This window comes from Salarias fasciatus, chromosome 12, assembly GCF_902148845.1.
Source record: "Salarias fasciatus chromosome 12, fSalaFa1.1, whole genome shotgun sequence".
NCBI lineage: Eukaryota > Metazoa > Chordata > Actinopteri > Blenniiformes > Blenniidae > Salarias > Salarias fasciatus.
In genome coordinates this window covers 15,097,308-15,111,206 of record NC_043756.1, presented here as the reverse complement: position 1 = coordinate 15,111,206, position 13,899 = coordinate 15,097,308, and the positions used below count along the sequence as shown (strand labels likewise).

General features: G+C 44.7%; 1 protein-coding gene across 2 annotated transcripts in view; it reads right to left on the bottom strand.

The window, feature by feature from the left end:
- Positions 1-7,309, bottom strand: part of unc5ca (unc-5 netrin receptor Ca) — a 180,772-nt gene extending 173,463 nt beyond the window's left edge. For both annotated transcript variants that reach the window (XM_030104854.1, XM_030104855.1), the window contains exon 1: positions 6,941-7,309. In XM_030104854.1, coding sequence (XP_029960714.1) covers positions 6,941-7,061 — 121 coding nt within the window. In that variant the 5' untranslated portion in view covers positions 7,062-7,309. The remainder of the gene's footprint in view (positions 1-6,940) is intronic.
- Between the last annotated feature and the right edge of the window lie 6,590 nt (positions 7,310-13,899).

The window sequence follows — 13,899 nt, the reverse complement described above, 5'->3', positions numbered from 1 at the left end:
GACCACGAGATTACCAGCAGTTCTGGCACGGAGAGAGAGCGAGGGAGAGAAAAGAGTCACTGTTGGGGAGGGAGTGAGGGAGAAAGCAGTTGAACTGTATGAAATAGAAAGAAAGAGTGGGTCAAAAAGAAAAAAAAGAAAACTGAAATAAAACAGAAGGATGTGATGAGGAGAGTGAGGGAGAAATGCAGAGAGAAAGTAACAAAGGAAGAATAAAGTGGCGAAAGATACGAAGAAGAGAAAGACTAATCCTTCAGGCAGCTCCCCAACCAGACTCAGCCTGCTGGTTTGAACCCTCCTCCTCCTCCTCCTCCTCCTCCTCCTCCCAATCCTCCCTCCACACTCAACCAGGAGTTGAATGAGCTTTTACAGTGCAGCTTTGTTTCCTATTAGAAAGAAGCATGAATGTCAAATTTTAGTAGAAGAGGAAAAACATCTTTTTTCCCTCTTTTTCCTTCACCTCACAGTGCTTCACTGTTTGTCAGTTGCCCCAACGTTTCAAAACCTCCTTCCCTAACCTCCCCACCCCCTCCCCTTTTTGTTTTCTTCGTCTCTTCAACTCTAAAATCAGGATAATTCGCATAACAAGCTTTCGCTGGAAACAAAAAGAGCCGGGGTCCCAGTCTCGTGGACCCCCTGTCGCGGCACGTCGTCTTTTCTCAACAGTGGCCTAATTACATATTCATGGTGACACCAATAAGACGCGCCTGCTCCAACACACAAACACGCCACTCGGCCAAAACATCCAACACCCATCTGCTGGTCGCGTGTCTGCCCTTAAGGAATTGTTCTTTGGAAAGAGGGAGCACATATGTACGACTCTGCCATCTTTGCACCCGCGGTGACACCTGTGCAACCGGGCGGCTCATGAATTTGAGCACTTCAGACATCTGTGCTAATACTGTAAAAAAACGAACATGTATCTTAAATTCGCAGCCTGTCTTTAATGTGAGCGCCATGAGCAAAAAATCTGGAGAAGCAGCAGACTGGTGCGTTGGCATAAATCCAGACAAAGTGTCACAGACACGAGGAGGGACAGGGGATTAAGCTGAAGAGGCAGAAGTTTTTGGGGTTTTTTTTTTTTCTCTCCTCACACAAAGAGCAGGAAAAAAAAAGTGGCTCCTGTAATCGCCTGCCTCCAATAAGTGCAGCTTGCTCCTTGTTGTTTCTGAGGCAAATAAACCAACCTGAGCCATTTACTAGAGGTTTTACGGTATCAAATAAAAAAGAATATATGGACCATGAAAAGCCTAAGCTGCTGGCTGTGGACAGAAGCAAGGCCTTAAAACAAAGAGATACAGGGTGAGATTTCAATGGGAGAGCAGCTGGCGTGGCGTGGAGATCCATTTCTCCACTTGCCTCCTTCCTTCTTTTCTTTCTTTTTCAATTCTGTCCATCTATTTTGGACTCATGAGGGTGTGTGTGCATGTGCATGAGAGCGCACGTGTGTGTGTGCGGACAAACATTCTCCCTTCCTGTGGCTGACTGATGAGACTCTGAAGACACACTCTCTCTCTCTCTCGCGCACACACACACACACACACACACACACACACACACACACACACACACACACACACACACACACACACACACACACACACACACACACACACACAGTCGCACACAATGTCCCGCTGCTCGTGGGCCCTGTTCGGAAGCACAACAATATGTCCACTGTTTTGGCTTCACTCTAATTAAACAGTGTAAATCTAAGTGGAGAAAGAGGCAGAGTGGTGGGAGACAGCAGTGAAGGCAACAAATAATTTGTAAAAAAAAAAAAAAAAGATAATAGCGAGAGCCGAAAGTAAGAATACAAGCAGAACGTCAGAGGTAGCAGATGGGAAAGATGAAAGCAGGACAGAACACGAGAAAAAGAGTCAGACAGAGAAATGGGGACAAATGACAAGAGACAAAAACTGAAATTATTGACAAGAGCACAAAAATCTGTGGCCTGGAACTCGGAGACAGCCAATCAGCAAGCACAACTGTTTACTGGAGGGACCAGAGACACAGAGATAGCTTTTCCTTCTGCAAAACATTTATCTCAGATTTAACTTTACCCAACTTATTTCATTTACCGTTGAGGAACCAAAACATTACAGGAGCCTTGAATCCGTCTTTTCTAGAGTGTCCAGAAATGTTTCAGAATGAGCACGATCCAACAGTTAAGCAGAATTACACTACTTTCAAGGTAAAAACGCTCAAATAGGCTTTTAATTTCTTTCAGTACAACACTGCATGGGACCAGTGGGAACTACATAGTAGGCCATTGATTGAGAACAAACAGCGTTTTCTCAGTACAACCGCCCAACACACACACACACACAGACGCGCGCACACACACGCACACCTACACACACATACACACAACTTAAACAGAAAGCCGGGAAATGAGAGCACCAAACGATGCCTTAGGTTTCACAGGCCATGAAAAATTCATAATTTCAGATCTTTACATGAAACTCTAGAAGGAATTAGGCCTAACAGCAGGAGACGCTGGGAATCACTTTCAGAACATTTAGCTTTTCTTCTTCTCCAGCTCGGCCCTTCTGTCGAGTAAGAGCGCATGCTCAAAGACGCGAAAACGAACGGTCGGACGCAGCCCCACGCAGGGACACATTCCAACCCAATCCATCCTGGGTTTTCCCCCTGCGAAGAGCGAGAGATAGTAAATGGTGCGAGCGGCGCGTCGCTGTTTGCCGACACAGCCTTTTGAAAACCACACGTCTTCAAAAAAAAAACCAGGTTTCTTCTTTCCTCGAAGAAAAACACGCCGGCTAAGTTCTCTCCTGCTGCACAAACAACCAAGGTTCAGACTCGAGGTTCTTGAAATAGGCCAGGCGGTAATTGCTATGTGTTGATGTAAACATATATGAAATGCACCGAGCTGTAGGTGGACAGGCAAGGTCCAGCGTTTCTTTAGTCCAACATTAAATGAACCGAGTGCATAGAGGGACATCCAAGGCCACAGGCAAGGAAAAAAAAGGTCAGTAAAAACCATTCAGCTGCTAACAGAGGCCACTGGCTGAAAGCATACAGATAGGGAAAAGGTGGGTGGAAAAATGTCTCATTACTGGTCACACTTAAAGTGAAAGTCGGTGAGATGTATGGACGAGTAACCAAGGAAAAGATTTCTTTTTATTTTATTTTTTTTTTTTAAAGGCAGAGAGGGCGAGGGAAATCTGCCATCACTAGGCTGCTGCTAGCAGCAGGAGGGTCTTCTATACAAAACAACCCCAGACACAGTCAAAGACTTCCTTTCACACACTCCCGTGAACGCCTGTCGAAGCACACACACCATGCACACAGTGTACACTCTCTCTCTCTCTCTCACACACACACACACACACACACACACACACACACGCAGAATGCAGACAGAATGCAGCATTGTTTGGCTGCAGAAATATCTTGCTGTGCGTGCATGTGTGCGAGTTTGAGTGTGTGAGAGTGTGTGTGGCAGTCAGTCAGCTTGTCAAGTCCTAGTGGAGTGATCAAAGCTCGTACAAACCACCCAGAGAGATCTCCCTTCCTCATCCATTCATCCTTTCCCTCGCTCTCCCCCTAGCTCCCTCTCTCCCCCTGATACAGAAGTACCATCAAATTTATCCCATAAAACCTGCTCGACCAACTCCGCCGCACTGGCCGGAGCACCACAGCCAATCAAAGTCACCTATTTAGTTCCAATAATTCCCAGCTGTCCCACCCTCTGCCCCCTCCCCACCCACCCCCACAACAGGCACTGAACCCTGAATGGCTGCGCCACACCATGGGACGAGATCAGAGCATAATGGGAGACGGCATGGGAGCTCAGGCAATATCATAATGCCGAGCGTGTGCACGTGCATACACACACGTGTAACCCAAGACCATGTGAGCTCTGCTGGAGAACGGTGGCAGTGCCAAGTTCACACAAACACACCCGGATAAAATCGCACACACAAACACACACTCACCGCAGGAGTTCTGTGGGACCATCCCCTAGCTGCCAAGTCCATGAATGCACACACACACACACACACACACACACGCACACACACACACACGCACAACTCATAGAAGCACTTTCTGTACATCTTTACACCTCTGTGAACACAACCTACACATTGAAAACACCCACCTGCTACAAACACGTGAGTTTCAACTTTCAAAGATTGATTTCACACAGTAATACTTCAAATCTTACTTCTGTAGATCAAGAATATATTTCAGACGAAGTGTGAAAGTAACCTGGAATAGATGTGTGCATTAGATTTAAAGCCAGCTCAACACAGTTCAGAGTGGCAGCATATAAAGAGCCAAAACTCGAAAAAAAAAAAAAAAAAAAACATTTTTCACACAAACACCTGAATGCAGCTGAACTGTGCAGCATGACTAAGTCATTCAAATAAACACGGGGACCCACTCAGACTTTGTGTAGCGATCGTGACACCCATTCATCCCAGACAGTGCAAGAGAGCTTAGCTAATGGCTTTTTAATAGGCCCAACTCCTTAAGGGGGGGCTTATTGGGAAGGTGGACACGTGCACTCGAGCTGACATGAGAGCATCTCAACTAACATTTCCCTCTTATTGTATAAGCACAAGTCACCAAAGGGCTTTCCCACAGTGCAACACACCTCGTGAAACTCTAGGAGAAAGACTTCAGCATGGGATATGACATTACTTATAAGCTAAAAGGAAAAAAAATACACATGATTAATAGCTTTAAAAGAGAATTGGATTGCAAGTAGAAACATCTTGGCTTGAACCCAAGAGGTAATGTGTCCCTATGAGTGATTATGATCATACCTGAATCTACAGCAGTGCCGGCATCATTCCCACAAACGCCATCATCCCCAACATCATTAGTCATGACCTCGAAAACAAACTCGGCTATTAAACTTGCCAAACCACACACTCCGCGGCAGAGTTAAAACTGGAGGCGACAACTGGCCATAAGACACTCAATGATGCATGAGCAGCAATAAACAGCAGGATAATTTGGTTTGAACAACTATTTGTATTTCCCACTCAGAGGCGGAGTGCACTCGGATGCACAAGGTGGAATCTGAAGGAACCTTTCCACCCGGACGGACTGAAGAACTGACTTCAGCACCGGCACACCGAGAGGATCAGCTCGACACACACAAAGGAATCCACTCCAACACAGTCGGGTTGTGTTTGTGTGCTTCACCCCATTCAGTACAACAACTCGCGGGATGACTCCTCACACACAAAGAGACAACTTCACAGACATGAGCCAAGTTGTTTGGAACAGAGAAATAACAGACACCAACATAATAGTCCAGCTGAATGTAGGTGGGTGAGGGGAACAACAGGAATATAAACTTAACAATGAAAGACTGGAGAGTGAAGGTAGAGCTTTGTGAAGACTCGAGTCTGCCTGAAAAACATCAACAGTTTGGATTTTCAATTATCAGATTTCTTCACAAAAGTCAAATTGAGCCGCTTATTGGTGCCAGCATCCAATTTATCAGAAGTAGGTGAAGCCTTACTCAAATTGTGTTCGTAAATTGCTATTTATTGATTTAACAATAAAGCAATGGAGAACGGTTATAATGAATATTGGAGGGAGTGGCTGAGATGTTGTTCCCTGGGGCGACTGGAGAGAGGTGGCAGCAACATCATGTCCAATTACTCCCCAAATTCAGCACAAAACCTGAGGCCAATCTGTCATGACAAGTAGCAAATTAAAGACTGCGTCCTAGTGTAAACTACACATCCTTTAAGAGGCTTTCGGGTGAAATATTAGCTGTATAGTCAAGGGTAAAGATTTACGTTACAAAGTTACTGAAGATGGCGAAATCAGGCTGAAAGTGGTTGTGATGAGGTCCAACTTCTATGGTACTCAAAGAAATGAGAGCAGTGCAACAACAGAAAATTTGTTGTTTTGGGGATTTTTTGTTTCTTTCTTCTGTCCATTTATTTTGGGATTAATATTGTAAGACACTTTCTTAGTCCAAAGGTCAAAGTCAGTGCCAGAGAAAGACATTGCCAGTTCTTCTTTTTCTCACTTCAGTCTGAAGAAGCCTGCTAAATTATGAATATCACAGAAATATTTACAACACCGAAAGTAAATAAAACATCTAAATGGTGGGAAAAGTTAAGTCTGAACGTCCCTGATTCATTGAGGCTCACGTGCGTGCCATTTTTCAGAAATATCACTTTAATATTCCTGTTGTGGCTCACTCGGGGCGCAGCGTGAGTTCACTCCCAATGCACGGCGACTTCTCGTTTCCACACAGCACCGGCAGCACGGAGGGTCTCCATCACAGCCCGGTCACGGGCAGTGGGTGATGCGGGGCTTTGCAGCGTGGTCCTCGCGGACTGCCGGTGTCAGTGTGTGTGTGTGAGGCGTAAATTGGCCGCTGGGCTCGAGGCGGCGGAGTGTTTTTGACTTCTGCACAGTTTTTTTTTTTTTTTTTTTTTGCATTCTGTTTCTTGATTATTACTTTTAATTCATCTGCAGTCAAGGAGTTGATACCAGGAGAAAAATCCACGCAATTGTCAGATCTGTCAAGCTGCTCTGGAGTTTTTTTTTTTTTTTTTTTTTTTTTTTTTTTTTGGGCAATTATCCTCATATTTTTCACATTTGCACATTTCCCCACGCAGCTTCCTTCTCAGCCTTTGTGGATTAACTGCGTATGATCCAGGTGTAAGGGAATGATTTGGGGCAGATGCCTCGCGGGGAAAACGTGGGTTGTGAGTTGTGCCCACCAGGTTGAAGTGAAGTACAAAGCCGTTCAGACCTCCAACACTGACTGTAAACCATCAAGCTCAATCTAAATGGAAATATGGAAGTGCGCCTCCGCTACAGGAGAGACTTTCGCCTCCCTGTCTAGCCTACTAATTGGAGGAAATGGTCCGTCACTTTGAAAAACGTAAGGTGTGGGTTCATCAGAGCGTTCGGAGGAAGATGCGCTCTCCCCTCTTACCTTGGGCGACTCCTGCATGTACAAGTACCAGGAGAACCAGGATCCCCGGCGTGGCGCACATTCTCACCAGGCAGGAGCCCCTGTTAAGTGCTACTCCACTTCTCTGTCCACTTTTACCCATTACAGGCAACGCGTATCACACGGAAAAACACGCAAAACTCCTCCGTCCACGGTGAGGGGGAAAAAGAAAAAAAAACAGGATCCCCCTTCCCTTCCACCACGGGGTTTGCTGATGAATCGAACGAGTCCCGAATAAATAAATAAATTTAAAAAAAGAGGGGTACAGCCTGTAGTCCCGACGCCCTGGTTCCGTCTGAGGGAAAACGCGCAGGTTGTGCAGAGCTCGAGGTGGAGGAATCACCGCGGGGTCCTTCCTTCCCTGTCAGCGGCACTGCTGCGTCGCCACTGAGCTCCGCTCGTCTCTCCGCGCGCGCGCTCCGTCTCCACCGTCTCCGTTTACGCAGAGAGAGAGAAATGCCACCGCCCTCTGGCTACCGCGCGAGACGAGTTCCTCCACCGCTCTTCTCTCCTCTCCCCTGCGCTGCTACTTCATCGACTACATCAAGAAGGAAAATATCACTCAGCCAAGTGGGACTTTAATAAGATTGGGGCACTGACAGATTTTTTTTTCTTTTTTACCTTTGTTGTTTCGTCTTGTTCTTTTTACCTTTGGCAATATGAGCATATGAACCACTTCTCATTCTCTTGTTGAAACAAATGTAGTCAATTTAATTTTTGAACACTCAAATATTAAGAGCGACGTGACTTTTATTCACTTGTGCTATATATTTCCACTTTATTCTTTCTTTCTGCATTGTACCTGCGCGTGTACGAGCTCGTGCGCCCCTGGTCGCTCCTCACCGACTGATGTCTGCCCCCTGACGGCCACGTCCTCTGCACCGTAATGTGAAACATACTGCACAGTCCAGCTGACAGCTTCATTTACTGACAGGGGGCAGAACTGCGGGTCACCTATGGCGGGGGAGGGGGCAATAAACAGGAACACTTCCTCACGGTCACTTTTTGGGGAGGATCCATCGATAGGCCACTAGGGAATACTTTTTTTTTGTTTTTGTTTTTGTTTTTACAGTCTTATAGAAGTGTATCTGAGTGTGATTGCATTATACATCACACATTTACACTCATTTTAAATATGATTATATGGTACTTTTTCTCCAAGAAGAGGGACAGTAACCCCCTTAGATCCTCTGTGTTTTAACAAAGTATTTGGGTAAAGCCATAATAACAAAATTCTATTTCAAATTAACACAATATGAAAGAAATTGGCCCATTTTGTTTGTCTTATTGACTGAAGAATGGAGCATTCTTAGAAGATCAGCATTTGTTTGTCTCAAATTCATGTTTCTATTCCTCTATATTTGCACAACTACAGCAATGATTATGCTTGTACAAATGTCATCACTACAAGTACAATATTGATAGTGTTTGATTATCTACAACCGCTCTATCAACACCAATTGTAATACCGGAGCATTTTAAAAATAGATAAACACTTAAAGAGCCTCTCAAGCACACTCAAAGCAACCTTAATGCATATCTGTGTGAGATTGCTCCATGTGTGTACACACACTCGCGCGCACACACACACACACACACTTAAGGCTGTCGTAAGTCTCTGCAGTGTTGCTGCACAGTCATTTGAGCAGCACAGCCTGGATCATGCATTGTAAATGGCAATAGTAAAATATGTGCTTGGTGCCATTTGTCACCACAGCAGCCCTGCAGCTCGGTGACTAGCAGTGGAAGTAGCTGCTACCCACAGGGACCTGTAAAAGCCTTTTTATTCTGCCACTTTATTGGGAATGGGAAAGCAATAAGTTACACAAGAAACATATGGTACACTTGGATATGGATCAGCACTTACACCCTCAACAGTCAATGGCAGGGGATTTGCAGTTCCATAAGGCAGCACAACACATATATACGTTATATAGACTACTGTTCCAATTACCTCAATATGGTGTCCTGAAGTTGCAATAAATGTAGTTTTAGCAAAAATAATAATTGTGTGTATGAAAATATCTAATTTCTTGATGCAGGTCTATTTTATACATTATTTTTTTCTCAAAAAAGGGGGGGAATTGGGAATGTCAGTTGGGTGCCCAATTCATAACTTTACACTAGACCAAAATATTTATTTGGATACAGTGGCTATCATTGCATCAGCAAGTTTCCTTGTAGAAACAATGACTCTACAGGTTTTGCATTGCAGCTGATTTGAAGTCTCGAAGCTTGGTAAGGTTGGCAACATCATTTCAGGTTCATTCATTCATCTTCTGTACCGTTCATCCTGATCAGGGTCACGGCGTGTCGGAGCCAATACCAGCTAACTGATGGGCGAGGGCAGGGTGTCCATCTCAGAGACAGACAACCACACACTCACATTCACACTTCGGGGCAATTTAAGATCAATAATTAAGCTCACTGTGTGTTTTTGGATGGTGGAAGGAAGTTGAAGTGCCAGGAGAAAACCGACGCGCACAGGAAGAACATGCAAACTACACACAGAAAGGCCCCGCCTGGTTAAGAGGGGGAGTGCGGCATGTTATTTCCAGATTACATGAAGCACCAACTGATCCGCATGTAATCCAATTTCAGCTTAGTCACAATCATCAGCTTAATCAATCAACAATAAGTGGCACATTTTCTAAATTAGGGGATGTCATTATGTTGTTAAAGTCTTCAAGTGAGGCCCCCTTCTGTGTCATAGTCACGTCCATGTCTCTTACTATTTTGGCATTTCCAGTTTTATTTTGATCCACCTGTCCTGCCCGTGTCTTCGTGTGTTTGCCCTTCCTGTTGGCGTCATGCTGTGTGTTCCAGTGTGTCAATGTGTTTCACCTGTGTGTCTCCACTCACCCGTCTATTTCAACTCCCTTCCCTCAGGCCTCAGTGCTCAATCGCCATCGTACCCCGTGTCCTTGACATCCTGGGTCTTCTCTACGTGTTTACTGTGCTCCGCATGGTTTTTGTTTTGTTTTGGGTCTCTGCCTTCGGCCTTCACTACTCTTCTGGCTTGTGTTTTTGGACGTCTCTGTGCACTTGTGTACCTGGGTTTTTGGACTATGTTTTCAACCCTGACTCCGCTCCTGGTTTGTGTTCTGAATATCTTTGATTAAACTTTTGGAATAAACTGTTTCACTCAGCTACCCATGCAAGTCTGTTTCTGTGTTAAAAAAGTGCCTTGACACTCCTGAATAACAATAGAAATTTATTTTGTTTTGAGTTTTCTTGCCAAACTGTTGATTTATCACAAATGTGTTTGTCGTTTTGTTTAGTATTTCATCTCAGTCCATTTAAAATTCAGTGAAATTCACAACAAATTGAAGGAAATAATCAAGAAAATTCATAACTTCACATTTTCACATCAGTCTTGTTTACTCCATTTGTCAAAACAGTAATGGAGTTGTTTGAGCGGCTAGAGTCGGTCATCTTCCAATCGCAAGATTGATGGTGTGAAATGGGTTTGAAATGGAAGTCAGCAGGAGCCAGAGGTATTTTTCAGAAGCATCAAGTGTTAATTCATTTGTGAATCTGAATTTTTTTTTTTAAGTTAATGCTTCACTGTATTTCCAGTTCTTACAAAAAAGTTGATCTGAACTCCAATTCTTAGACAGTTCTATCAAATGTGAACCTGGCTCCTCTGACTCATTTGAGGTTATTTCCATGACAGTGAATGTGAGATGTGCTCTCTGAATAATTCCTCCACTTAAACTGGAAGAATAAAGCGTGTGCGCGTGCACGTGGGCGTGCGTGCATGCGTTCCTCTGTATGCCCCAGAGCCCTCGAGCTCCGAATCCTACAGGACTGTGTGGCGCGGTCTCTGTATCAGACGTTTTCTTTGAACGTGAGGATGATCAAAGACAATCCAACATCACTTTATTCATGTTTATCATCATTACGGAGGAAGCTATACAGTGTCCAGAAAGTTGAACATGTTTCCTATTGGTTGCTTGCGTCTGCAGCCAACAGCATCAAAGAGGGCAGTGATAATGAGGGGGGGGGGGGGACGCCAGACAGGAGGGAAGACTTGAGAGCATATTGCCATTTTCATCACTCAGAGAAAGAAAGGTGTTTTCTAACAGGCTACACTGATTTGATGAAGAAGGGGGAAAAAAAAAAGGTTTCCTTCCACAATGCGTTGCTGTTTTCACTGTCCCATTTCGATGTTGAAATGGGCCATTTTCAATTTAGACATATGTTTAAATACTGTTTGATTGAACAAACTCCCATTTTCAGGACCATTATTGCTCCCTTTCTTCCGGAGCTGGAGGAGCAGAGTGGTATCCGAATGAATGCAAGTTAGTCCCTGGAGTCTTGTTGTCACTGTCATGTTGCTTGGCAACTACTGGCAACTACAAGATAGTCCTTGTGAAACCCTAACTTGTATTAACAATTTTGTACGGAATATAAGTCAACATAAAATACCAAAAAAAAAAAGGCTACATTCAGTCATAGACCGTCCATTTTGTAGGAACAGAGAATGAACAAGCTGTTTTAGTTTTTCCATCAAGCTTTTTTTTTTTCTTTTTTTTTCTTTCCAACCATTCTTTAAGTAAAGAAAAGAATGACTTTTTGAATATTGTGTAGAGGATGGATGGATATCCCAGTGACAGATTTTTATGTTATAGTAAACACATGATGTGTAGATACATTTTTAATGCATGGAAGTCTTCTTTTCAAATCATTTAAAGGGAAACTCCGGTTTTTTGACATCTGGACCTTATTTCTTGGTGTGTGCATGCTCATATACTCACTCAGACAAACATCGTGCAGCTCGGAGTCCTTCAGAAGTTATTTAGATCCAACCGATGTAGTCTCACTTAGCGGGGGCCACGGCAAGGGAGCTTCACCGCAGGTAATAATCTCTGCAAAATCACTCATTTCGGCTGTATTTTTTCCTCCATCGGCGCTGGGTTGCCTTTTGGTAGGAATGGGGGGCCTCCGGTGGGGCCCCGTGGCCTGGCTTGGAGCGCGCATCCGCCGGGCGGCGGAGATCTGAATTCTCCCTCTGCGTAGAGAGCTCCAGAAACAGCGTGGCAGGTCCCCACGCGCCCTGCGGCCGGCCCGGAGCGCGCCAGAGCACGCATCCGCCAGGGAGCGGAGAGCTGGATTCTCCCGCTGAGGAGAGAGCTCTGGCCGCGGCGAGTCGTCGCGCGTCCCGCGGCCAGCCCAGAGCGCGCATCCGCCGGGGAGCGGAGATACGTATCCTCCCAGCGAGGAGAGACATCCAGCGGCCCAGCGGCCGCACGTGAGCCGTGCATCTTTGCAGGTGTCCGGAGCCTCTGTGGAGCAGCTGAGGGCCGTTTTCCAACTTGGCCCCAACTCGGCCTCTGGAAGTCAGACGCCGGGGCACCGTGACAGCCGAGGCCGAGTCAAAGTGCCTCTCTGCTGGGGAGAGGACCTCCGCAACGTTCCCATCCGAGCTAATTGTGGCTAAGTTAGCAAAAAATGTCAGCTCTTCAGCTGACCCACCTGAAAGGTAGACGAGCTGACTTTATGATAACACTGGCGATGGATGAAGAAATACAGCCGAAATGAGCGATTTTGCAGAGATTATGTCCCGCGCTGAAGCTCCATTGCCGTGGCCCCCGCTAAATGCGGCGACATCGGTTGGATCTAAATAACTTCTGAAGGACTCCGAGCTGCACGATGTTTGTCTGAGTGAGTATATGAGCATGCACACACCTATAAATAAGGTCCAGGTGTCAAAAAACCGGAGTTGCTCTTTAAGCCCAGAAATAACCATTCTTACAGATGGTTGACATGGTTCACACAGCGTTTGAACATTTACGTGACTGGATTAGAGGGTTTCAGTTCACTTCTGAGCTCAAACACTCCTGAATTCACCTGTTGCTTTGAGCACAGTTGACCACTGTGTTTAGCATTTTTTTATTTAGTATTTATTTTTTAGCTTTTCATCAAGGTTAAAAGTTATTGCATTATTCAGTCCGCATTTTGTGTTGGTCGGCATAATTTCTTCCTCTTCAACTAGTTATCAGTATTTTTTAAATCCAACTGTATAATATCCAAAATATTCTAGCAGTGAAGAAGTTAGAGACTGAAATGTGTTTGGATGATGGCAAAGCTATCACATTGTACAGAAGCTGAGATAAAGGATGAGAAAGATTACTGTTTGCTGTTTGTTTTGGTGTCTTTTTAATTGTAGTAATTTGACAGAAAAACAACATTTCACTGCGGTTATAGCTTTTGTATCAGAAAAGATATCAGCTGTCTGACACACCACTCTTAACCACCGCAAGGTTCCTTGTTACCCTCTCGCTGAGCTCGGTATCTCAGCATCTCCCTGAACTGATTCACTTCCTGCCAGTCTGATTGTTTCAGGTGCCTATCTCCAAAAACGCTGACTCATTCCCGTGAGTTAAATCCGAGGTTTTTTAAAGGAACACACCATGAGTTGTCTCCATGCTCCAACACACTTCAAATGAATGCGTCGCTATCAGGCTTCCGCAGAAAGCGGGGATCAATTATTTCCAATCAGCTGTGTCACAGTAAATAAGGACATGCAGAGTTTGTCTCATCCTGAAGGCTCAGAGCTCAAGTTTTGAGAAACTACACAATCAGGCAATGTGTAATAACGCATAAAATATTATAGTTATAGTCTGAAAAAAAAGGTAGATTTGATTATAAACAGAAGTTGATCTACTTTGAGCTCGTTTGATTACTGTTTGGGAAAAGAATATCTAAGATTTTCATACTGCTTACAGAGGGTTGGTGATGAGCAGCCTGCTGCTGCTGCTTATGAATGTTTCAGATTGAGTGATAACACTGGCTGCGGACTTTCATCTCCCAAGTTATTCGGGTGGAGCGTGACAATCATTTGTTTTTTTGTAACGCTGTCTAAAAATTGTAGCGAAAAGGGAGTGCATGCCTTGTTTAATGAGATTTTTTTTTTTTTCATATTAAAACAGGAGCCA